Here is a 25,419-nt window from a genome sequence, read left to right on the forward strand (position 1 = left end):
GATATAACAAGTTTTCACTACAATAACTAGATATTTTAAAAATAAGTTTTTGAAGAAAGGAACATTTTACTACCTAAGCTGAATATACTTTTCAGTTTTCTATATGGATATAGTTAGGGCAAGAAGCTGTGACTTGGAACATTTTTCAGATTTTGGTGGTACCATTCTGTTTGCTTGTCTGCGTGTGTGTGAACAGATCTGTCAGAAAGCATGATGACAGTGTCACTAGATAAAACCCAGTTCAGCTGTTTGAATAAAGAGCTTCTAAGTGTGTCTTGCTACACCTGTCAGCCTCTCCCATCTTGGCGGTGTCATAGTAATCCTGCACCTGAGGACCTTATGGCGTAGTACCCTGGAGATATTAAACAGAACACGATTTCTCTTGCTTTTGGAGTTTCCTTAAGCATGTTTCTGTTCTTAAACCCCTGGCATATTTTTCATGAACTGGAAAAAACGAAACCTTCATGGTGTTGGAGCTCAAGGTGGGCCAGCCCAAAATGCATCACAGTGGCATACTATTTTGAATTGAAGTTGCTTGAGAAACAGCTGGTGCAGGAAGGAAACTCTGACCCACCTCTGTCCCCCTAAAAGCAGAAATATGTCTCTCATGTGAGAGGTGCACTCCCTGTATCCAGGGGTAGAGAGACACCCTTATCATCAGAAACAGGGAATTTGAGCTGAGAGGCCTGTGTATGTTAACTTTAGTTTACTATCCCAAGCTCTTTTTAAATTCTTCACTAGTTGAGTACCCAAAGCCTAAATTTCTTTGTTCTGTTAATTCCTCACAAATTTATTGTTTCTTTGTCTCAAAAGTATAAAAGGAGGCTGCTTTGGCCACCACTTAGATCCCATTTCTAGGAGACCTTTAAGTGCATGAATTTCCCCCTCCCCAACAGTGTGTTAGCTTTCTTTACCAGGTTTTAGTACTCTGATTTTCTTATTTTATAGGGAAATGTTAAATTAGGGCAACATATTTGCAAAAATTGAGAATCATAGATTGTTGTTTTGTATATACATAATTAAGCACAATTCATCAGCTTATTGATTAATAAAAGCAAAATAGAACCAGACATTTTTCTTCTTCTTCTTCTTTTTTTTTTGTCTTTTGTCTTTTGTCTTTTTAAGACTGCACCTGCGGCATATGGAGGTTCCCAGGCTAGGGGTCAAAATGAGCTGTAACCACCAGCCTACGCCACAGCCGCAGAAACATGGGATCTGAGCCACATCTGCAACCTACACTACAGCTCCCGTCAATGCCGGATCCTTAACCCACTAGGCGAGGCCAGGGATCAAACCTGTGTCCTCATGGATGCTAGTCGGGTTCATGAGCCACTGAGCCAGGACGGGAACTCCAGAACCAGACATTCTTAAGGAGTGGTTTAATAACCATTTTAGCTCTACTGTCTCTAACTTCAGTAGAAGGTTTGAGTCTGTGCTCATGTGTCTGGTTTCTGTTAGGACTGCCAGGAAGCAGTGAGCAACTTGCTGCTATAGTAGCAATTGTTAGTGCTACTGTAACAATCTGCTCTTCTTAGCTCTCCGTGCATTGTTCACCTGCCAATGTCTGCAGAACTTAGTGTGCTAACTTCAGTGGTATCTACATAATTTACTGGAAAAATTGGCCATGAGAAAGTTAGGCACAGTCAGTTCTTCTTTCAATAAAGGAATCTATTCCAATCTCTCTCTTTCTAACTAGTTCAGCAGAAAATAGTTGTTTGTCTTCATTTGGACCATGTATTTTTATGTTGATCCTCAGTCCATTTTAATTTTAAACCTTTCTTTGTTTTTTCTTTGTCATTATACCTGAATGTTTATATATTTACATATATAAGGATAATGTAAGGATCTTTACATATATGAGGATGATTTTTCTGGAATACCTGGTGATGTATCTTTGGTCAATAAATTGGTTTTTCTCTTCTGATCTTATCATGGTTCCAGGTAAGAGAGTAGGGTGAATGCCTCTTCATAGGGGAAATTGCTTTGAGACTTACGGGAGTAATGAAAGACAGCCCTTCCAGGTACCAGAGGAATGTGGACGGAAGAGGCAGAGTTAGGGCAGCCAAGCCAACCCTCACACCACCTCAGAGGGACTGAAATTCTGGATTTAGGGGGTCAGTAGGTTGAGGGTAAAGCCAAAAGCAAAGGACGCTCATGCCCTATTCCCCTCTTGGAACGTAGGGAAGAAACTGCCTTGTAAGGTTGCCTTGTCAGAATGGAAGCAGCAACTGCAGAGTAAAATGTGGCATGCTCTGGTTAGGTGCAGAGAGGATGCCTGGGCATCTTTCAGCTTGTGAGTGCCTTCTCAGGAATCCCAAAGTTACCATACACTCCAGGTAGCTAGGTCGAGAGCCGGTGAACCTGTTAATGGGGATGCTGTGATGAGGGGGCAAGCTGATACGACACCATCATTGTTGGCCAGGTAGCAGGTGTAAGTGAAATTGCACTGTGTAGATATCTTTAGCACCAACTAAATCTGGAAAGTAGCCAAACAACCAGGCCCCAAACAACCAGGCCAGGCCCCTGGGCTCTAAGCTCGGAGCGCATACTGAGTCCGTCGTCCTCATGAGGTCCAACAGTAGCATCAGGCCAGTGTTTGTGGTCCAGGCCCATAAGGACCCTTTTCTGGAGGACCAGCCCAAGGGCCTGTGCATATTTATGTGTGAGCCCTTCCCTGACCACAGTGAAGTTACATAACCCCACCCACATTCAGACACCCAGCTGCCATCTTGGTAGAAGCAGGGCGAAAATCCAAAGGGAAAAACCAAGCATTTAACTGAAGGAGACCATAAACCAGAAAGGACTGAGCTACTATAGAATCCATGTTAAAGTCAAGGTCAGAGCTTGACAAACAAGGTTAAATGAGTTATAGAAAATTAAAGAGCTGTGTTTTCTTGGATTTAGTCTTAGAGGATATATTTCCAATGTTGAAATTTAAATTTTGTTCGCTATTAAACACAGCTTAAGTCCAGTGATTGTCTGATTGAAGTTGTAGATTGGCTATATTTGGCATGCCTAATTAATGCTATCTTTGTCTCAATTTCTTGATCACCAGAAGTGGAGTTTTCATTTTCCCATTATCTATTCATTATTTAAAAATGAGGGCAAAATGAAATAAAATGGTAACGCAATTGCACGATAACTACAGTACAAACATGGTGGTTGATACCACTAACCTGAAATGCTATCTTGCAGACATCATTACCTTGCACTCTTTGAAATTTCCCTTCATTTGCTGTCTATACCAAGTCTGAGTTGGGTTTAGACAAGGTGGATTGAGAGCATCTGTATATAATGTCTGGAAGTGTGGGTGGGCTCTGTGGAAACAAGTACATCTCGAATTTTGTATGAGCTATAAATACGGAGCTAAATTATTTTGAAAGTTCGCCTATCCCTTTCTTGTGAAGGGAGTTGCTATTTGCTTCGCCAGAGGAGTTAGAGAAAATTGTTCTTTAGATACCTCATTTTTCATCTTTGTAACTACATTTTGTTTTTTGAACATTTTATTAATTAGCTAATCTATCATAGTAACTTAGGGTAGTCAATTTATATTAGTCTTTAACTCTGAGGCGAGGGAGTTCCCGTTGTGGTTCAGCGCAAACGAATCCAACTAGGAACCATGAGGTTTCAGGTTTGATCCCTGGCCTCACTCAGTGGGTTAAGGATCCGGCGTTGCCGTGAGCTGCATTGCACGTTGCAGACACAGCTCAGATCCCACATTGCTGTGGCTGTGGTGTAGGCCAGCGGCTACAGCTCCGTCTCGACCCCTGGCCTGGGAACCTCCATATGCAGCAGGTGCGTCCTCCCCCCCCCCCCCCCAGAATAGTTGTGGAGTTCCTGGAGGCTCAACGGGTTAAGGATCCAGTGTTGTCACTGCTGTGACCCAGATTGCTGCTATGGCAGAGGTTCAGTCCCTGGCCCAGGACCTTCCACATGCCATGGGTGTGGGGGGAAAAAAAAAAAGTTCAAGACTTTACTGTGAGAATTCTGGTGGCCTCTTTAAGAACATGGCTTACGTACATTTTCAAGAGAGCCTATCCCTTTGATTTTTCTCTTCCCACCAAACTCATGTTCTTCTATCTCATCTTAGAGGCTCTTTCCGTCTCTCTGTTCCACATCGGCCCAAGCTTTACCTCCCTTCCTTCATTTCCCTGGAGCCCCAGTAATACCAATGACCGCAAGTCTGTAGCACGTGCGCTGAGCATTTTGCGACCAGGTACCATATAGCACTGTGAGTGCTGTGTTAGCTAGTTCCCGGTTTGTGACAGTTTCCTTCCCTGCGAGTGTCTCACACCACACAAATATTAGATATTAGTAATTATGTGACATCATTGTTTTCATGTACTGTTTTGAAAACAGCAGTATATGAAACAATAAAATATTGTTTTCGTATTTTTCCAGGCTGGAGGAAATCTTACTAGTTTTGTCTTAGCATGGAATAGAGGCGACAGTGAAGGAGAGCAAGCCTTATTTTACTGTTTCAGATGGAGATATGAATCAATCAATAATAATTTTTTAAATTTAGTAAGCCTTCTGATGTAACTTGATAAATATTGGCAACCTAGTAACTGCAGCCATTTTATAGCAGTGTCATGTAAGAATTTTTAACAAAAAGAAGGCAAATTAGCAGTGCCCTTTTAAGATCTGTAGGAGGCCAGAGTAGCCAAATGGCAAAGATGTTTTTAATCAAGAAAGTATAATTTCTTTGAACTTGAAGAGCTTACTCAGATTCCCACCTACTGAAGGGGCTTCTGAAGAGGGCCAGATGAAGTTTTGAAGGATCTGATGTGCTTTCATTATCTTCATTTTTTTTTTAAACTTCCTAAAGAAAGAAGGAAACATGTCCATCTTAATAAGTCTCCCAGGGAAGTTCCTGTCATGGCACAGTGGAAATGAATCCGACTAGGAACCATGAGGTTGCGGGTTTGATCCCTGGCCTCGCTCAGTGGGTTTAGGATCCGGCGTTGCCATGAGCTGTGGTGTAGGTCGCAGACAAGGCTCGGATCCCACGTTGCTGTGGCTCTGGCATAGGCCGGCGGCTACAGCTCCGATTGGACCCCTAGCCTGGGAACCTCCGTATGCTGAGGGTGCGGCCCTAAAAAGACAAAAGACCAAAAAAAAAAAAAAAAGTCTCCCAGGGATACACTGTCCTTAAAAAAATATAAATGTATAATGTATATATTCATATTCTGTGTTTGTATGTTTTAGTTCCTTGTATACCAAGGGATATCTTTTGTTCTCTCGAAAATTCTGGTAGGAAAAGGTGTTTCTCTGTTAAACAGGAGCAGGATTAGTAAATGATGTCCAGACAGAAGGATGACCTGGGCCGGCAGAATGTAAGGTTTCATTTGGTGATGTAGTGAGACGTTTGCACTGTCTCTTTCTGTCTTGCTCAGCATACTTTTAGACCAATGATACATTTCTTTCTCCACTACACAGTTGCAGTCCAGTGGTAGAATCAGATAAATATGCGACGGTGTCACTTTAATACAAGTTGTCCAGAGAACATTTGGGGCTTTAGACCTAGCCACAGGGCTCTAGGAAAGCTTCCTTGAGGAAGCGAGGATTGAGGGAAGGCCTGAGGGATAGTGTAGGGTTGAGTGGGACAAGGGAGAGCCAAGCTTTTAGGGGGAAAGGGGACAGGCTCAACAACAGGAGAAATTGTGGTAAGCATGGTGGGGCCTCAACAAGTAAGGGAGACCTAGAGAGAGGAGGGTGGGGAGCTTCCCAGCCCCTGCTGGCCACATGAAGCGGCTTTGAGGTGGTCCTTAGGGCAGGGGAGTTGAGGGAGAGTTTTAAGGGGAATGATGGGGCGGTGAAATCAGATATTCACTTGTGAATGAAGAGCCTGGTCGCTGAGTGGCAGGCATGTTAAAAGGGTTAAGAGGTTAGGCAGTACTCCAAGTGGGAATGTCAGGGCCTCCAACTGGGAGGGGAGTATTTCAGCAGAGAACAGTGGACCAATTTAAAAAAGATTTAGGAAGCCACAATCAACCGTACTTGGTGATAACCTGGGTGGATATGAGGTTGCAGACAAGGGAGATGTCAAGAGTGATCCTAAAATTCTGGCTAGAGTTCACTGAGATCTGAGACGGGGGCAAGACCACGTTCAGAGGGTTCAGAGGGGGATGATGAGGGGACGTGAGGCATGCTGTCTAAATACTTTACTTTTGTTGACTCTCATTTTACATCTCAATAGAGATTGACGGAGGACACACCCAGCCCAGAGGGGCCAGAAGGGATTTGATATTTTATTGAAGACAAATGAGAAAATAGATTTTTTTTTAATGTAAGAATTTTATTACTGACTTGGCTTGAAGGCAGTTGTTTCTATAAGATTCTTTGTTTGTAAGATCCCACTTTCTTCCTTTTTTGGCTGCATGCTCTTTCATCTTCTTGATAATGTATTAATATTTTCATGGGCCTGTCCTCTTTTTAGAGGCTGAACATGAAATATATTCATATGAGTTTTCCTTGTAATGCTTTTTAAAATGTAAGAGTTTTTAACCAAAAAAACACACTTTTATATGTCTTTTGGTATATATCACTATGTAATATTCTAATGGAGCCATATTACAAAAGTTATAAAAGTAATTGTTTTACGAAAATGAGATGCATGTAGATATTTTAATGCCATGATTAGTAGCTTTAATAATTTTTGAAGAATTAGTCTTTTAATCATCCCATTTTCAACTAAAAAAATTTTTTGACAGTGTATTAGTCTTTAGCAAAGCTTTACCTATCTTAACAAGTGGTTAGTCTCTCTTTTAAGGGGAGTGGTTATTGTGGACCATTGCAAAACAGTTAAAATGAATAAATTAGCGCAGGTTTTCTCAACATCAGCACTTTTGACATTCGGGGCCAGGCAATTCTCTGTGGTGGGGACTGTCCTATACACTTTAGGATGTTCAGCAGTGTCCCTAGCCTCTAGATGCTGGTAACGCCCACCCTACCCCACTGTGACAACCAAAAGTGTCTCCACACATTGCCAGATATCCTATGGGCAGCACACTTATCCCCCGTTGATTAGATTTATGTTAAATCTCAGATATACAATGTTGTGCTTTTTTAAAAAAAAAAGCTGTTAAAGAGGATGTGTACAATAACATGTCAGTTACATGATTTTTAATGTATAAAATAGTAAATTTACTTATGGGCGAATTCGTTGGTAGTAATAAAAATGTGCATGGGCGAGTTCCCTGGTGGCTCAGTGAGTTAAGGACCTGGCATTGTCACTGCTGTGGCCTGGGTTCCATTCCCCGACCCAGGAACTTCCACGTGCCACTGGTGTGGCCAAAAAAAAGTGTGCGTGGGAACAGTACATACCAAATTCAGGGTAGAAGTTGTTACCTCTGGGAAGAGAAGGAATGGGAACAAACAGAGGTATACGTAGGACATTTCACAAGGAGATCAGAAGCAAATAAATCAAAACATTATAAACTTAAATCTCAAAGGGGTGTACATTTTTTTATATTTACACGATCAGTCTGTTTTAAACTTCAATGGCATATCATATAACATTCATTGTACTTTTAGACTTTGGTCATAAATTTTTACTTCCTATCGTTCAGTATTACACACCAGGGTGTGAACTTCTGTACATATGAAATGCTTCATTTACTCATGTCAAACTTAAGATGTCACATAAACCTCATATAAAGCAGGGACCCAACAGACAGTTCTTAGCTCACTGACTGAAATGTTCTTCTTTGCTGAAGACTTTCTTTCTTGATTAAGTGCGAAGTACTGAAATTTAGTAGTTAATCTAGCTTTTAGTATTGGTAAACTATGGTAGTTTATAGGTAATAAATAATACAAGTCTAGAAACGATCTCTAGGGGATTCCTTGGGAAACAGTCTAGGTTTTATCATTGCTTATCCTGGGTAATGTTTTGTATTTCTCTGGTTCTTGGAAAACACATATTAGCTCCATTGTATCTACCTGTCATGTATGTATCCTGTGCTTGAATTTATTCCCATTTTATGATTTTTATAATTATGGAACCTCATTAAAATTCAGTACATTCTCAACTGTAAAAGAGCATGATGATAAGATTCTCATCAGAGTATTGATTTGAGGATTAAATGAAATAATATATAGAAAGCACTTTGGGCCTGGCACAAAAGTACTTAAAGATAAAAACCTAAAATAAAGCTTGCTTTTAAAGATACCGTATCTGGCTCTAAGGTGATGATGTTTATGTCTGTAGGATTTTGCTCCTGCTGAAGGAGCATGTCGGTGTTTGAAAGTACTTAGTGGGATATTTGCCTACCAAACGCAGGTTGAAATTTTTTTTTTTTTAATTAAAGTACAGTTGATTTATGATGTCATGCCAAGTTAGTTCTGCAGTACAGCAAAGTGACCCAGCCTACACACACACACACACACACACACACACATTCCTTTTCTTTTTCTTCCATCATGGTTTATCTCAAGAGATTGGATATATAGTTCCCTATGGTACACAGTCGGACCTCATTGCTTCAGACTGACATATTTTAAAATACGTCAGTTGTCAAGCTGTATTCCCTGCTTTCTAGATGAAGAAATGAAGAATTTCTCCCAAGGGAGGGCTTTCTCAGAGAATAATTAGAGAATGAATTGTAGTGCATAACCTTTAGAATGATTTAATCTGTGAATAGCAGAGTAAAATAAAATCAGTATTTTATTTGTTCTGTTTCATAATGCATGTAAGATATTTTAAATTACAGAGCAAAACATTTAAAACTGTAATTCCTGCTGTTTCCTTATAACAGCGTATGATCAATTTAGAGAATTCACTGTTCCAAAGCATAATTAAATCAAGTTATGTAACTGCATTTAAAATAACTTAGTAAATTTTATGATTGTTAATAGCAATCAGCTGCTTTGCCAACATCTTAAGAAGGGATGATTGATTCTGGGAATAAACTCGGGAACTTTATAGACAGTCAGTAGTAGGAGCGAGCTTTGGTTATAAGTCTCTATGTCCAGTATGGTTGTTCACTGGTTGAGGTATGATTTTTACAGGGTAGAGATCTGAAAGAAATATGTGCTCTAGAGGTATTTTTCTGTTTGTTACTACTCACAAAATTTATTTTTTTATTTTTCTATTTTTCTGTGTGTGTGTATATATATATATATATATACATATATATATATATTTTTTTTTTAGTTGAGGAAATTTATTCTGGGAAATGTTAAATGCCTTGATATAGTTTGTTCACTCATGAAGGTGGCAGTAGAGTTCAGGAACCTCTGTCTTTCTGCATTCCAAAGTAAGATGATTCTAATTTTGAGGCAAAATTAACAGTGAGACATAGGAATATCATTAGTGTTTGCTTACATATTTTTATCACATCCTTAGTTGTTTAAAATGTGAGCTCTTAACTAACTCATTGTTAAAACAAAGTAAGACATTGAAACAAATAGCAAATTACACTTACTGTGCTAACTACAGCTGATGACATTGTCTTGCAGGCATTGCGGGGGCAATGGTGTGCTTTTCTGAATATACTGAATTCAAAACACAGTTCTTCAGAGTTATTTTTCATGTTTTGTTCTTTGCCTACACCTATATTAGGTGTGGCATCTCAGGATTGGTGGCAGGAAGGTATTTAAAAGCAAAATCAGAAACTCATAAAAGTTCTATAAATTAAGAAACATCAAAGATCGTTGGCAAAGTCCAGGTAGGTGGATTAAAAAATATGTGCTATTTGTTCTACTTTCTGAACCAGAAGAGGGCAAACTATCCAAAGGGAGTAGAAAAAGACTTGGACCCATGCCCACAGGGGCTGGAAACAGGCAGCCATTGCAGGGTGGTAACTGTTTGACCCTTCAGGAGCTGGAGTTCTCTGTACTCCCTAGCCCACCCCAGCACTGGTATTGCTAGATCTTTTCAGAGACACAATACCCCAAATACAGTAAGGCAAGAAGTAGAGATGGATTAGAAGCGGCATGTTGCATCCTGGGATTCACAGACCCCATGGCAGGGTGTGGTGGAGGTAGGTTAGTGGGAGCAGGATGTGCTGGGTAGTATGGGCTGGGTAAACAGCTTATTTGGGGAAGCTTGCCCAGGTGGCCCAGCCTCAAGGCAGCCAATGCAATGAGAAGAATTTTTGCTTGGAGTTTGCTTTTGAAATTGGGCTCAGGTACATCAATCTGCCTTTGAAAGTCAGGTTGCTAAAAAACACAATTGCTTGTTTTGCTGCCAGATGCCAGTCCTGGTGGATCTCTTCCTCTCTTAGTGGGAACGAGCTAAAAATGGGAGTAGGTGGAGTTCCCTTGGCGTAGCAAGTTAAGGGGCTGGTGGTATCACTGCTATGGCTTGAGTCACTGCTGTGGCGTGGTTTCAGTTCCTGACCCGGCAACTTCTACGTGCCATAGGTGCAGCCAAAACACCAAAAAATACAAAAAATGTAAAGAAAAAATGGGGCATGGGGTGCAGCTTATGAAAAGACATAAAGAAAATACTGCTCTGAAGATTTAAGAGCACCACATAGTTCTGAATATGACTTTTTTGGTCAGAAGCAGATGAAGTTATCTCCTAAAGGAGATCCAGGAAGTTAGGACCTCTATAATGATAACAAGCTGAAACAAGGCAAAAATTGCACAAGGTGACTGGAATAAGGAAAGAAGATAAAGAAACGTAAAATGAAGGAAGTTAAAAAACAAAATTGATATAGCAGTTTTGATTAATTCACTCATGAAGTAATCATTCATTAAATATTTATTGAACAACTGCTATGTGCCTGCCATTTTAGGCACTTATGATGTAGTAGTGAGTAAAACACATAAAGCAGTTATGAAAAGTTATAAGGTTTCTAGAGGAAACTTCTAGAAAAATAGAAGAAGAAACATTAAGGTTGCTAGAAGAAAACTTCTAAGTTCTTGGATTTCCAGGTAATATAATTTCCAAACACACACACACCTCCCAAGATATATCCTGATAATTAAAATTTTCCATTCCAAGAAAAAGGAAAAGCCCTAACATCATCTAGGCAGAAAAAAAGAAGTTATCTACATTGGAACAAAAACCAAATTGACCTCAGAGTTCTTTTCTACAACACAAATACCAGAAGGCCGTCAGGGCATTGCTCGCCCATTTGGAGCCGCATGTGGATTAGAAAATGGCAGTCCTTCTTTTAAGACCCTTCATTTTCGGAATTCCTGTTGTGGCCCAGCAGAAACGAATCTGACTAGCATCCACGAGGACGCAGGTTTGATCCCTGGTCTCGCTCAGTGGGTTAAGGATCCAACATTGCCGCGAGCTGTGGTGTAGGTGGCAGATGTGGCTCAGATCCTGCATTGCTGTGGCTGTGGTGTAGGCCAGCGGCTACAGCTCTGATTTGACCCCTAGCCTGGGAATCTCCATATGTCATGGGTGTGACCCTAAAAAGATTAAAAAAAAAAAAAGATCCTTCATTTTCTTCTTCTTGGAAAAGTATCTTAGCATATGGATTTTGCTACAAGACACTTTACTGGAGAGTGGCTTTATCTACTGGAGAGCTACTTTAATAAAACATACAAACCTGCAACATGTATGATTTAAAAGATACTTTCCAGGGCTTTGCAGGACACACCACCTTACAGCGACCCTGAAGATGACGGAAAACATAGTTATTTCTCTTCCTGGGAATTCTGTGCCTTCCAAGTTGCCATTCATGTGTGAGAACCTTCAGATATGTAAAGATCTGGAAAATAGGATTCTTCCTCCGAAAGCCATTCAAAGATGCACACTGGCTGAACAAAAACTTAATGCAAATCGAGCAAATATGTGAAAACCATAATATGAAATATGTAAAGAAAGAGAGGCTAAATATAATAGCTTGTGTGTATAATTACAAATCAAATGTAGCAGCCCAAACCCATTCCCATAATAAATTTAACAAAATGTTATAAGAAGATTCAGGGTCTGTAACTCCAGAGTAATTTAAAGCACTTTAAGGTCTCAATAATTTAAACTGGTTCTGGCATAAGAATCAACAGATTAATAGTATAGACTAAATTAAAAAGCTCTGAAAGAAAATCTAGAGTATATATGTAAGGATGCTAAGATGCAACAGAACTAAAAATCCATTGTAAAAGGTATTGGGAAAATTGGTTTATTTAGAAATTATTTTAAATTTAGATTCCCTTACCGTTTAGCATATTAAAATATGTTACAAGTAGATAAAGGATTAAGGAACAAAATTAAATCATTAAAATATCGCGATAGATAAATATGGATGAACATTTATCATACTCAAGCTAAGTAATGAGTTTGGGCACAAAAGTGTACAGAATAACAAAGGTGTGTATCAATAAAATTGACTATGTAATAACAAGCAGCAATAACAACACCCTGAATAATTCCATGATCACAGCACCCTAGGGAAAATATTTATAGCAGAATTTGGGAGCAAGTATACATTCATCAATCAGTAAGAAAAATATTAAGCTTAGTACACCTTATTTCACTTACCAGTACATAGATGCAAACCTCTAACCTCATTGACTAAATGATCGTATTTTAAGATTTTTGATGCTTAAAGATTTTTTCAAATGGTTGTATTTAGTGTTGGCTCTGATCGTAGAGTGGGTTCTTATATTGCTGACAGGAACTGTAAAAGTACATACTTTTGGGTATCGGTTGGCAGTATTAGGAGACTTTACCCTTCTCATACCTTTTGACCCAGTTGTATCACTTACAGAATTTAGTTCATGGAAAGGAAGATGCAGATGAAGTATGTTCATTGATAGACTTGTTAAATAATTATCCATTAAGAATGGTGGTTTTATTTCTTTTCTTTTCTTTTTCTTTTTTTTTTTCTTTTTTGCTTTTTAGGGCCAAACCTGCAGCATATGGAAGTTTCCAGGCTAGAGGTCGAATTGGAGCTGTAGCTGCCGGACACAGCAATGCCAGATCCTAGCTGCTTCTGCGACCTACACCACAGCTCATGGATCCCCAACCCACTGAGCGAGGCCAGGGATTGAACCCGAATCTTTATGGATACTAGTTGTATTGGTTTCCGCTGTGCCAGAACAGGAACTCTAAGAATGGTGGTTTTAAAAATTATTTAATGATAATATCAAATGAAATAAAAGCCGCAGACAATGCAATATGTGATATACTCTTCCAATTTGAGAAAATTTTACTAGAAGAAAATATACCAAAATGTTATTAGCAAGGGTTATAGAAATAGTTTTTAAATTTTCTTTTTATACTCCTTTTATACTTTTTATATCCTTTATTTTCTTTTATATTTCTATAATGAATTTGTATTATTTTTATAAATAGTTTGAATAAAAGTGAAATGTTAAATTTTTTCCAGGATCTTCTACTCTTAATTGCATGTATTTTCCACCAAACATTGAATTGAATTTCTACATTTTATGTAGAAAAATTCCTATTTGGCTTTGTTCTGTAAGTAAACATATAAACCGTATTGGGGGTTTGTGTGTGTGTGTGTTTGTATGTGTTGAGGAGAAAGAAGTGAAAGGATAAATAGAAGAATAAACATTTCATCTTATTTGACCCTCTTTCGGGCAACTCTTCTGCAGTGTAAATTGTTTATGAGATGCCAGGGAAAAAAGCCTGATGAATGTCTTTCTTCGAGATGGTGCTAGTCATAAATTTAAATTTGTAGTCATCTCAGTGGACAGTTGTGAACTAAATAAGCAAGAGCTTATGTAAAATCAGGCAAAGGCCTTCTATAAAATCAGGCAATGTTTGCACATTTAAGATGCAATAAAAAGTGTATGTGCAGTATAGGATGAAGTGCTGCCGGGAACAGTGCTCAGTTGTTGAAATGTGCCCAGTCTCCTCTCTTCCAGGATGCCATCGTGCTACCCTCTTTCTTTGTGCTGTGAGCAGTTTCCCGACAGGGTTTTGTGTAAGCCTTAGGCCGTAGATGGGTTGCTAGCTAGAGTCATTTGAAAAAGAGCAGGCTAAGAAAACATTGTCAGTGTAGTAAGAGAGAGCAGCCTACATAGCAGAGTTACCTAGTATACCTGTGTTGATATTCTAGGTGATCCTCCTCGACATCACTCTGACTTTGCAGATACTCCTTCTCAATAATGAAACTGTTAGGACATCAGAAAGTAATTGGATGAGTTAAAGTCAGAAGGTCTGCTAATGTACAAAGAAATTGTATCCCCCAAACTCTCAGCACTCTACAATTGTAATCCTTCCTTAAAAACAAAAATGTAAAAACCTTAAGAAGAATCTTTTTCCTCAGTAGCCTATAGCACTTTCAGATAAATTCTTCCCTGTAACAAATACGAAAGCTGATACTTTCTTCTTTTTTTCAATGGGCACATGAGAAACAAGGTTTGATTTATAAACATAGTTACAAGCCAGGGTTTGTCTTTCAGCATAATAATTGAAATGGTCATTTTGAGGGTTTGTCTTACAGCGTAATGATTGAAATGGTCACTCCCCCCCCCCTTTATGATTCCCCTTGCTTTTGTAAGGAACCTAGAAGAAAAGCATATATTTTTAATAAGTCAGTGATTTTGTACCCTTTTGGTTCTTGCCTCATTGTCTGTAACACAGGATCCGAGCCACGTCTGCAACCTCCACCACAGCTCAGGGCAACGCCAGATCCTTAACCCATTGAACGAGGCCAGGGATCAAACCTGTGTCCTTGTGGGTACTGGTCAGATTCATTTCCGACTAGGAACTCCCTGTGTCTGTTTTTAAAATCTTTGTTTTGGGAGTTCCCATTGTGGCTCAGCTGAAACAATCTGACCAGTATCCATGAGGACACAGGTTCAATCCCTGGCCTTGTTCAGTGGGTTAAGGATCTGGCCTTGCCGTGAGATGTGGTGTAGGTCACAGACGTGGCTTGGATCCCGTGTTGCTGAAGCTACAGTTCTGATTCGATCCCTAGCTTGGGAACCTCCATATGCCATGGGTGTGGCCCTAAAAAGACAATAAATAAATAAAAATTTTAAAAATGAAGTCTTCGTTTTGATGCAGAAACTAAATTTTATTAAAAGATTTTCTCCTACAGATCTGAAGGTATACCCATTTAGAGTAAAAAAGAGCAGGCATGGACCATTCAGAGAACTTTTCTATATGACATGTTGGCTTTGAAAAATCTATGTACTATTTTACTAAAGGCTTTTTAAAATTCCTCTTGTAGAGTAGAATATTAGACATGAATTATTTAGCCTAGTTATACTTAGTCCTTGGCATTTCCGTTTATTTTCCAGCCCTTATTTTCTTCTCCAGCCAAAAAAAAAAAAAAAAGAATTTGTGATGTTTCAGGTTAAAGTAGGGTTTTTCTCACGAACTACCTCTGTTATTTCAGGAGAGCTAAATAAGGGCAGGAGGATGTTGGGGATTGGTATTTGGTGGCAAATATTTATCCCACTTTGGATGTGAAATGGCTGTCAGTGGCTAAGAGCTGATGAACAACTAGATAGGTTTGCAAGGAAGAGGTGATTGAAGGGAGGAGACTGGGAAGAGGTTTTCTGCTACCAGCAACTACCAAGTATCGTAAGAAGCCTTTTCTCTGGTCTTAGAAGCCCGATTAATGTGTCCCTGGGTTTCAGAGGGCAACATAGATGCCGCTCTGTTCTGACATTTTTGTGTAGCCTCAAGACATCAACACTACTGGTTCATCCATGTTCTGTTGCCAAATCTGCTCTTGCCCCCCACCCCCCAGCCGCCTCCCCTCTCCTTCTCCTTCCCTAGGCAAGAAGAGGATTGGTTTTTTTATTTCTCTGGGTTCCTGCTACTCTGTTGCAGAATATACCCTCAGAAAATTGGAAATCCCAGTTTGAAAGATGCTGGAGAGTGACTTATCTTCTGCCTCTTTTCCTTTGCAGGAAACACATGAAATTGTGGCAATCAAGAAGTTCAAGGACAGTGAAGGTATATTTATACTTTTTATGTTTTGTTTTTATGACTAGAATATGGAAGAGATAGGATCTAACTTATGAGACTTTGTTCTTGAGATTTTAAAGTCTCAGTCTCGGGAAGTGAGTATAGCTTATTTATCATCATGCTTTGCTTTGATACATTTAGTTCCTTCTATGTGAATCTTTTCATATCTCATGATATCAGAAAATATATCTTGTGTTTTAAGGTAGTCAGCATTGGAAATCTTGCTTCAAATGCTGGCTATAAGACATGCTATTTACACTGTTTCTAAATATTAACAGTTTAAAATGAGAAAGCTTAGGAGTTCCCGTCGTGGCTCAATGGTTAACGAATCCGACTAGGAACCATGAGGTTGTGGGTTCGGTCCCTCGCCTTGCTCAGTGGGTTAAGGATCTGGCATTGCCGTGAGCTGTGGTGTAGGTTGCAGACGCGGCTCAGATCTGCTGTTGCTGTGGCTCTGGTGTAGTCTGGCAGCTACAGCTCCGATTAGACCCCTAGCCTGGGAACCTCCATATGCTGCAGGAGTGGCCCTAGAAAAAAGGCAAAAAGACAAAAAAAGAAAAAAGAAAAAGAGAAAACTTAGGAGTTGCTGCTGTGGCACAGTGGGTTAAGAACCCGAATGCAACGGCTCAGGTCACTGCAGGGTTGCAGGTTGGATCCCCAGCCCGGAGTGGTTGGTTAAAGGATCTAGTGTTGCCATAGGTGCATCTTGGATTCAATCCCTGGCCCAGGAACTTTCCTATACTGTGGGTGTGACCATAAAAATGAGAACTTATTTGAAGTAAATACTTCCAGGGTTGACACAAGTAGCAGAGTGCTGTGTTAAAGGCTTTGGTATTGGTTACTGGGATCCCTGGTTGCTAGTTAGCTAGAATTACACAGATAAGTGGTATGTAGATAGTACTGGTTTTATATTTAGATTTAACTCATTTGGAGAATAAACGCTTTTCAAGAAGAAATACCATACTTGGAGGCTTTGGTCACACATCCAGACTATTTCAAATGGAGTAAATTACCCTATTCTGGGCAAGAAAGTTTAAAATAAAGCGTTAACAACAAAGAAAGTAATGCACCACAAAGAAGTAATGTACAAAAGAAAAAATAAATAAAGCATTTCATTAGGTCATTGTGTTTTAAATCCAGACTATTGTCCATCCAAACATAGCCAAGTAGAAAAACTGACCACAAAGACCCATATATGGCCTTTAAGAAGCTCTCTGCAGCATTGTTTCCTTTTTTTTTTTTTTTTTTTTTTTTTTTGGACAGAGATCCACAGTGGAAATATTTTTACCTCCTAACCCAGTATCCACATACATAATGTTATGTATATAAATGTGTGTATATATGTAATATATATAACTGAAGCAGAAGTGTCACAAATTTATTTTAACAATGTGCGGTTCTCTGTTTTCTGTTCTTTCTTGCCATGTAAATTGATATAAGTGCCTATTTTGGCATCAAATAAATTGATTTCACCACTAACAGGCACAGCCTGCCATTTGAAAACTAGTGCTGCAGGGGTAAGAAAACCCAGCATAGCCTCAGCCTTCCTATCTAATTGGAAGTGTGACAATAGCATTCATAGCCTACCTTCCTCAGCATGCAGTGACTGGAAACCATAAGACAATGGCCTCTGTATTTTTGTCGTTTCATCACCTCTAAGACACTTAGCAAACATTAATGAAAGGGCCTCTCCAACAAAGCCTGGGGTCGATGTGGCAGGATATGATGCAACCCACCTCTGATGTGCTGGCTCTGTGGAGCACATGCACATCAGCCAGGAACTTTATTTAGCATTGTCTTGGCAGCCTTAAAGAAAAGGCAGTACAAAATACTTTTAGCTTGTTCTTTAAAAACAAAAACAACCCCCACCCCCAAATGATGTGCCTATAGTTTAAGAGCAAGCAGTAGCCCCAGGCCAACATGCTAGCAGACCATAGGAAATAAGCTCCTCGAGCAGTGGCTTTGGGCTAACCACAGGTGGCCAGGAGACACATGGTGATCTACTAAAAAGAGTGGTTGCAGCAGTAGATCAAAGCATAGCCTTCGCCTGCATGTAGACTTCTGGCTGTGCCTTCATCTTGTAAGGGCACATTGTCAAGCATCACTTATCACCAAAAATAATAATTGTCATCAAATTTTTGAAAAGCGGTACAATCTAGGCCAAATATATCATTGCTTTAAAAAAAACTACCATACTTTTCAGAGTCTCCACCCTGTTAATACCAATTTTTAGCTTCAATTAAACAAGATATTAGGCCTGGTTTTACACTACCTTCAGATTAGCTGTCAGTAGTGTACCTGTCAAAATTCATGGAGCACTGAGCCAGGTGCTGCAAGAGTAGTGAAGGTAAATGAGGCCAGATGCTTTCTCAGAAGCTTACGACCCATTAGTAGAATTAAGACCCGTAAATAAAAAGCCTTAAAACAGAGTAGAAACCCATCTGTGCTTGAATGACTTTGCATAATTTTTAGGTGAGGGGGATTCTTTCTAGCTTTGGCATCCTGGGAATATACAGATAATCTAGGCATTATAGGAAACATTCAGTCAGTTCTTAATTCACTGAGCTGACAAAACATGAATCCACCTTGCCCTCATCTGTGCCGGCCCATTGTCAGTTATCATACCTCACAGGCACGCAGCCGCATCACCCACCCACCCTGCAGATGGACACCTTTGTGAGAACGCATATACGTACGACTAGAGGACACTTCCTAAATACTGCACTCATAGAATCTGAAGACATGGCCAATTATTCCTAAATTTTTAGTTCCAAGCCTATTCTAGGCACACTCTCCTACTGTTTCCAGTTCTCCCTGGGAGATCTCACACAGTCTTTTCTGCCTTTACCCTTTTCCTCCTTCCAGAGTAGTATCTTGCTTAATGGAAAAGTAAGGGAACATGTGGTAAAGCACCCTTTCGGAGTGTCCAGTGAACCATACATAGATGGTCTGGTGCAGCTGAGGATGTCCACTCACCCCCATGTAAGCCACTGCATCCACATCTCATCTTAAATTTTAGTCAGGCCGATTGTATTAAAAAAATAGAGTTTCATGAGAATATTGTTGTTACTGTCACGGAGCTCTCATGAATTTCTTTTATTAGTTACACTGAACATCTTCTTTTGATACAATAGTGACTTTTCCAAATCTAACATTTAACAATCTTTGTGAAGATAATGAAACAATCCTGTGAAAACATTGTTAAACTGAAATAGATCTGAACTTGGATCTTCTGATGTGACAACACCTTTTATTTATTTGAACTTTTCAGGCTTTCCTGAAGGTATGAGTGGTGGGATGAGGAGGGCTCCTCCCTGCTTGTCACTGGGCCTTCATACATGGCAGGGAGGCTGACGCTCAGGGAGCCATGTAGCATTTCATGGTTAAGATGGAATTTAGGTTGTGTCTTTGATTTTGTATCAAATAAATTGCTTGCATTTCATATCCTGCTGCTTCTTATGTTTTCTGTAGATATTTTGCTCTTGAACATATTTGTTATTAATCATGAGAAAATATTTAATTGATCATCCATTCTTTCCTCCAGTTTATTTCATCCTTATGTTTTCCCCAGACACTGTAAAGCTCTATCCTGATCTCGAGATCAAGGGAATTCTGGTCTTTTATTTTCTATATTTGTATAAAACAAGAGTTCATAATTTTCAGTCCTTAAATTCAAGAACCTCAGATTTTTCTTAAGAGAAGCCTTGAGACAAACTTTCCAACCCTTGGCTAAACAGAGAAATCAATTAACTAAGCTTGAACATTCTGGCTAGTCATGATTTCACCATAATTCTTTGTAATGACCAAAATGGGTCTCTTGGAAACATCAGGGATTCTTCTAGTATCTGGTGAACATTTTGTTTCATTTTATTTTATTTATTTTTTTCCCACTGTACAGCAAGGGGATCAAGTTATCCTTACATGTATACATTTTTTCCCCCCCTGGTGAACATTTTGTACCTTCCATGACTTACTAAATTTCCAGTGTGCTTTACTTGGCCTTCATCCTTGAATATTTAAGGGTTCTCATCATTTTGGGTGTGTATGACAGCAGCACCACCGTTCAAACCCCCCTGGCCATGTTACTTGCCCTCCTCTTGATGTTCCTTCTTCAGCCAGGGCAACCGGACTGAAGCATGGCACCCTTAGGGTTTTGTACAAGGATGGCTTGACCCCGTACACACATTGTGCCTCTTTAAAGGTCCATTCTGGGGAGCCTCTTTGGCTATACAAGAATGTCAGATTTGTGATTTCATAAAATAGGTTACAGCTATTTCTGGATTTCTTTTCCAAGCTGTTCTTTAAAAACAGAGTTACAAAAGAGTTTCTGCCCATCTTTAGATTTTTCTCTTTTCATTGCTTATTTTTGCATTTCCTTTGCTCCTGTGATCATCTCAAAAATTATTTTCTTTTACTTTAGTGAATCTCCCTTCTTGATTTTTAGGTGTGCTTACTTGCCTTACTGGCAAGCTTAGAAATAAGTTAGGTTGTTTTTGTTTTTGTTTTTGTTTTAACTTAATGTCCTTTTTCCACCCTACCATTTAGTTATCACTCAGTAGAATTTGTATAACTTTGTCAGAATTATTGCCTGTACTAAACTAAAAACACTCTTGGTGGTAACTGATGACCAGGTCCATCAGCAGGTGCATAAGCCAGAATCACACAGAAGGACCAGCCCTTAGAGCTGAAAGGACGTTCATCATCATCTTGTAGAACTCCAACTCTACTGACAGCTGAGGAACCACAGCTACTATGGGATTAGCTGAGATGAAGACACAGAGTCCAGGATCTTTATTGAGTTTTTCTTCCACCCACATGCCATGTAGATAAGCAGAAGCTAAGTGAAGCAGTCTAATCCTGAACTTGGGTGTTCCAACTCACTCTCCAAATCTTGATCACTGCCTCACACCATGTCACCTCCATCCCTGTGTTCTACTCAATGTAGCATTCCCTTCACTTACTCTAAGAAAGTTATTCTTTCTAGACTTGGTTTTTTCATTTGTAAACTGGAGAAGCATCACCTAAATAAAGAACCCAAGGGGAGTTCCCATCGTGGCTCAGCAGAAACAAATCTGACTAGTATCCATGAGGACTCAGGTTCAATCCCTGGCGTCACCCAGTGGATTAAGGATCCAGCATTGCCGTGAGCTATGGTGTAGGTCGCAAATGTGGCTTGGATCCTGCGTTGCTGTGATTGTGGCGCAGGCCAGCAGCTACAGCTCCAATTCGACCCCTAGCCTGGGAATTTCCATGTGGCTCTAGTGCAGCCCTTAAAGAAAAAAAAAAAAACCCATGGTATTATTTCACCTGGAAGGCTAGAAGGCAGAGGGGTTTGTGCTCATATAATGGGCTGTGTGTCCACCTTGAAAAACTCTCACCGCACAGCTTTGCTACTTTTTGAACTTCTGAGGAGACAAGCATGTGTAAGTGGACTGTGAATTCCTTTTCTCCATCATGTGATCGTTTAGAGCCATGGTTTTCCTCAGAACATGCAAGTAGTAGGCCAGGAACCTTAAATGTACGCAGAAGAACAAAAATGGTAGGATTTCCAAATAATGAAGAGTGTGCATTTTGCTTGCTTACACTTAGGGAATTAATAATTCCACTTTCTGCCTGTTCCCTTTTAGTACAATCGGCTTTTAATCACTGTTTCTGGCATAAATTAGGGGAGCCCTCCTTTCCTAGTAAACAAGCTGGGCGCCAGAATGAGGTGCTTCTGACTAGAGATGCTAAGTGATTTTGTGAGCTTCTTTTTTGAAGATTCACTTCTCTTTTCTCTCCAGTCATTGCTTAGCAAAGTCAGTATAGATTCGAATGGTATAAATATATATAACAGAGTACCAAATTTAATGAAGTTTAGGCTCATAATGTGATTTTAATGAAAAGAAATCATAGATTATTAGATTCGAAAGAGGCCATGGGATTTTTTTAGGGTGCATGTGTGAGTGGGAAGTGCCCATTTATTTTGTGAATGAAAGTTCAATGTCTTGCCCCGAGTCACATGTCACAGTGTTGGTTAAAAGGGTCCCACATCCCTAGGTTTCCTGAGTCCTACTCCAACATTCCTTCTGCAATAGCCATTCTGCTTTGTCTGTAAGCAAAGTGAAACTGCCACAAATTGATCATGATACAAAGCTCCCCTTTTTTAGTGCCAAGAATTTGCCAAGCTTTTGCTTAGAAAAGATATACCAGCTGTATTTACCTTTGACTCTGTTGCAACATTTATTTGTAGCCAGTTCCAGCCTAGCTTAGGGATGCTCTGAATGACTAAATAAATATATGTGTTCTTGACCCTTGGTGCTCTCAGTTTTCTGGAGCCTCCGTTTTTCATAATCACATGTTGTAGAAGACCAGCAGGGGCAGAGGTGAAGAGGGGAAAATAAATTCAGTTTGTCTTACTGCCTGAAAAGCTGCCCTTTCAAAGTTCTGGAGAGAAGATTAAAAGCCCTGTCCTCAAAACTGAGAGGGCAGAGTGCCCGTTGTGAGCTGTCGTGGTGCTGCTTCCCTTGCTTTAAGGGAATAAGAGCTAGCCACCTGTGGGCAAAGAGTTCCTCGTGGCAGCAGTGAAGGCATTCGTGTAGGAAGTGTTTATTGATCCTTTCTGTGCTGGTCTGGTCCTAGGCGGTTGCGTGTGTGCTGTTGAATTTAAAACCTGTTGTCCTAGAAGCTCTCCGATTAGCAGGGGTAGCCACACAGATCGTAAGCAAACAAAGACATCACTAACACTGGTGAGCAGGTCTGTGAAAGCAAAGTCAGAGTACAGCGATGGGGACTCATGGGGCTGGTGTAGTGATGGGGCGGCATTGAAACCGAAACCTGAATGAGCCAGCCCTGTAAAGAGTCTCGTAGTGTAATGAGAGTTCTAAGAAGAGGGAACGATTTAAAAGGCCCTCGGGTTGAAAAATAAAGCTTGGGGCTGTTTTGGGAACTGAAAAACTCATGTGAGGAAGGGAGAGAAGGGCTTGAGATGGGGGTGGAAACACAGGCAAGGACTAGGTCATGAGCAGTGTAGTTGTTTCTTATTGAATTATTTTCTTAATAAAAGAGCACGTGCTTCTTATTGAGGTCCGTGTGGCAGTCTGCGTCTTAGAGGTAGATGGATTTTAGTTTGATTACCCCAACTTTGGAGTAACTCAGGTGGAACAGCAGAGAAGCAGGTTATTAGCCTTCTTCATAAGACTAAATGGCTTTTAGCTTCCCTAGGCTTCGGCAGTTCCAACCGTCCCAAAACACCACTCGGCCCCACCTGGCGCACCAGCTGGGCCTCTGCTCCCCTAGCCCCCATAAAAGCCTCTAAGCCACTTTGGGAAACCCTCTGATCACATCACACACATTGCCCCTACTGTCAGGCGGCCCCCTGTTTCATGCTCCTTCGTGAGCCCTGTGAGTACCTAGTTCCCATTTGGATCCCCCGACACAGGCTGGGCTGTTTTACTGCTTATGCCACTGTCAGCCTTTGCTACTGCTACTTGCTGCTTTCTGATAGGCAGTATCTCCCTCCTTTCCTAATCCGTGCTCCAGCATTCGCCAGCAGTTTTCTTTAAATAGGGGGAATATTTCACTTGTTTAACCAGTTCACAAAGGAGTGTTGACTTTGTTTCCTTTTTGTTACAGATACTCTGGTACTAGCCCAGCATTTTAGTATAGTGCCTTATCTTTAAATTCAGTTTCGGGGTTAGGAGTGGGGCTGGGATAGAAAATAATCTGAGACGTATTCTTGGCAGTGCATATAGAATCCCCCTCCCCCTTTGGCATCATTCAGAGTTTTTATCTCGTGTATCTTGCTTAGGAAGCATTTCTTCCTTGAAGACATTTTCATCTCTCTTGTCCCTGTCCCCAAAATCTATTTTCTTCCTTTCCAGAGATGCCTGAGCCTGAAGGGCACACAACTTAGACTTTCAAGCTGGGATTCTGACCATTACCTGAAATCTTGGGCCAATTATTTTATGATTGATAATTTTTAGATTTTAGAATGGAAATATGGCATGCAACTTGTAATCAGGTATTGTTTCTAAAGCATAACATATGAATATTCATACCAAGTGGGATAAACAAAGACTATGAGTGGTTTCATAATCGTTTGGGTTTTGCCTCTAAGGAGATTTGCCACAAACTTAGAAAAAGCATTCAAGGAGTTCCTGTTGTGGCTCAGCAGTAACAAACCCGACTAGTATCCGTGAGGACGCAGGCTCGATCTCTGGCCCTGCCCAGTGGATTAAGGATCCGGTGTTGTCGTGAGCTGTAGCGTAGGTCACAGACACAGCATGGATCTGGTGATGCTGTGGCTGTGGTGTAGGCTGGCAGCTGCAGCTCCAATTGGACCCCTAGCCTGGGAACTTGCACATGCCCTGGCTGTGGCCCTTAAGAAAGAAAAGACAGAAAAAAAAAAATCCAGAAAGGGCATTCAGTCTTTGTACTGATTTTTTGATTTTTGAAATTGCGGATAAGGGATCATGAACCTGTATCCTTCCTTGTATATACATACATAAACATGGCAAGTAGAAGTTCCTGGCTAAGTCTAAAGGTATTATAAAAACTCCTTTAAAATGAAATATTACCTTCCCTGATCCCCTGCCAATTAATCCATTAGAGTCAGTGTGACTTCGTCCTTCCTCTGTGTCTGTAGGGGTTATTGCGAGTGGAGTTGATGATACGGAAGGGTATATCGGTTCTGTGTAAGTTCCCCATCCCGGTATAGCCAAACCATCTGGGGTGGACAGATGGACATGCCACAGGAGAATAGCAGGAACCTGCAGCAGCCGCTGTTCAGAGAGAAGATCAGATACCCTTAGAGTTCCCTGCACTTGACCACGAGCTGCATTGTGGATAGCTGGCACACAACCTCTGCCCACAGAGGCGACTCACATGCAGCCGGGGGAATAACATACTCTCTTAAGCTAAAGCTTCAGGCCAAACTTAAAAACATCAACTGCTACAAATGCTGCATAGAGACTCCTCTGCATGCCAATGGGGTTAATTCCTTTTTACCCTTTCAAACTCTTTCTTCCTTAGTATATAGTATTAGAGTTCAAATGACAGTGGATTTATATGTTGTATCTCTAAGTCTGTGTTTTACATATATACTTTGCAAAAAGGAGTCTAAGGAAATACAAGCAGAAAATTAGGTTCATGCTGGTCAGGTAAGCCTCTTCTTCTTTAAGTTTCTTTTTCTTGATCCTTTCAACAAGAAAATGTGATATTTAATATTCCATCCTTGGATTTGTTATGCAGAAGTACTCTGAGTGGAAAGTGAAATTGGTATGCTTTCAATGTTCTTAGAATTCTTTGAATAGTGGTTTGAAAGCTTTAATTTTACTCTATTTACCATTGTTTACATTTTAGAAAATGAAGAAGTCAAGGAAACGACTTTACGAGAGCTTAAAATGCTTCGTACTCTCAAGCAGGAAAACATTGTGGAGTTGAAGGAAGCCTTTCGTCGGAGGGGGAAATTGTACTTGGTGTTTGAGTATGTTGAAAAAGTAAGTCACTAATTGATGCAGTAGAGATTTGCCTGATTCTTTTATTTATTGCTGTTTCTGATACTATTAAAGGAATATTATCATCTA

The 25,419-nt window shown here is 40.2% G+C and overlaps 1 protein-coding gene across 12 annotated transcripts in view; it reads left to right on the top strand.

The window, feature by feature from the left end:
- Positions 1-25,419, top strand: part of CDKL5 (cyclin dependent kinase like 5) — a 235,939-nt gene that overhangs the window by 135,018 nt on the left and 75,502 nt on the right. For all 12 annotated transcript variants that reach the window (XM_085008649.1, XM_085008645.1, XM_085008647.1 and 9 more), the window contains exons 4-5: positions 15,796-15,841; positions 25,196-25,332. In XM_085008649.1, coding sequence (XP_084864775.1) covers positions 15,796-15,841; positions 25,196-25,332 — 183 coding nt within the window. The remainder of the gene's footprint in view (positions 1-15,795; positions 15,842-25,195; positions 25,333-25,419) is intronic.

This window comes from Sus scrofa, chromosome X (assembly GCF_054392235.1).
Source record: "Sus scrofa isolate SSC_HxYL_T2T_F1_AM1 chromosome X, Sscrofa_HxYL_maternal_Yorkshire_Landrace_v2.0, whole genome shotgun sequence".
NCBI lineage: Eukaryota > Metazoa > Chordata > Mammalia > Artiodactyla > Suidae > Sus > Sus scrofa.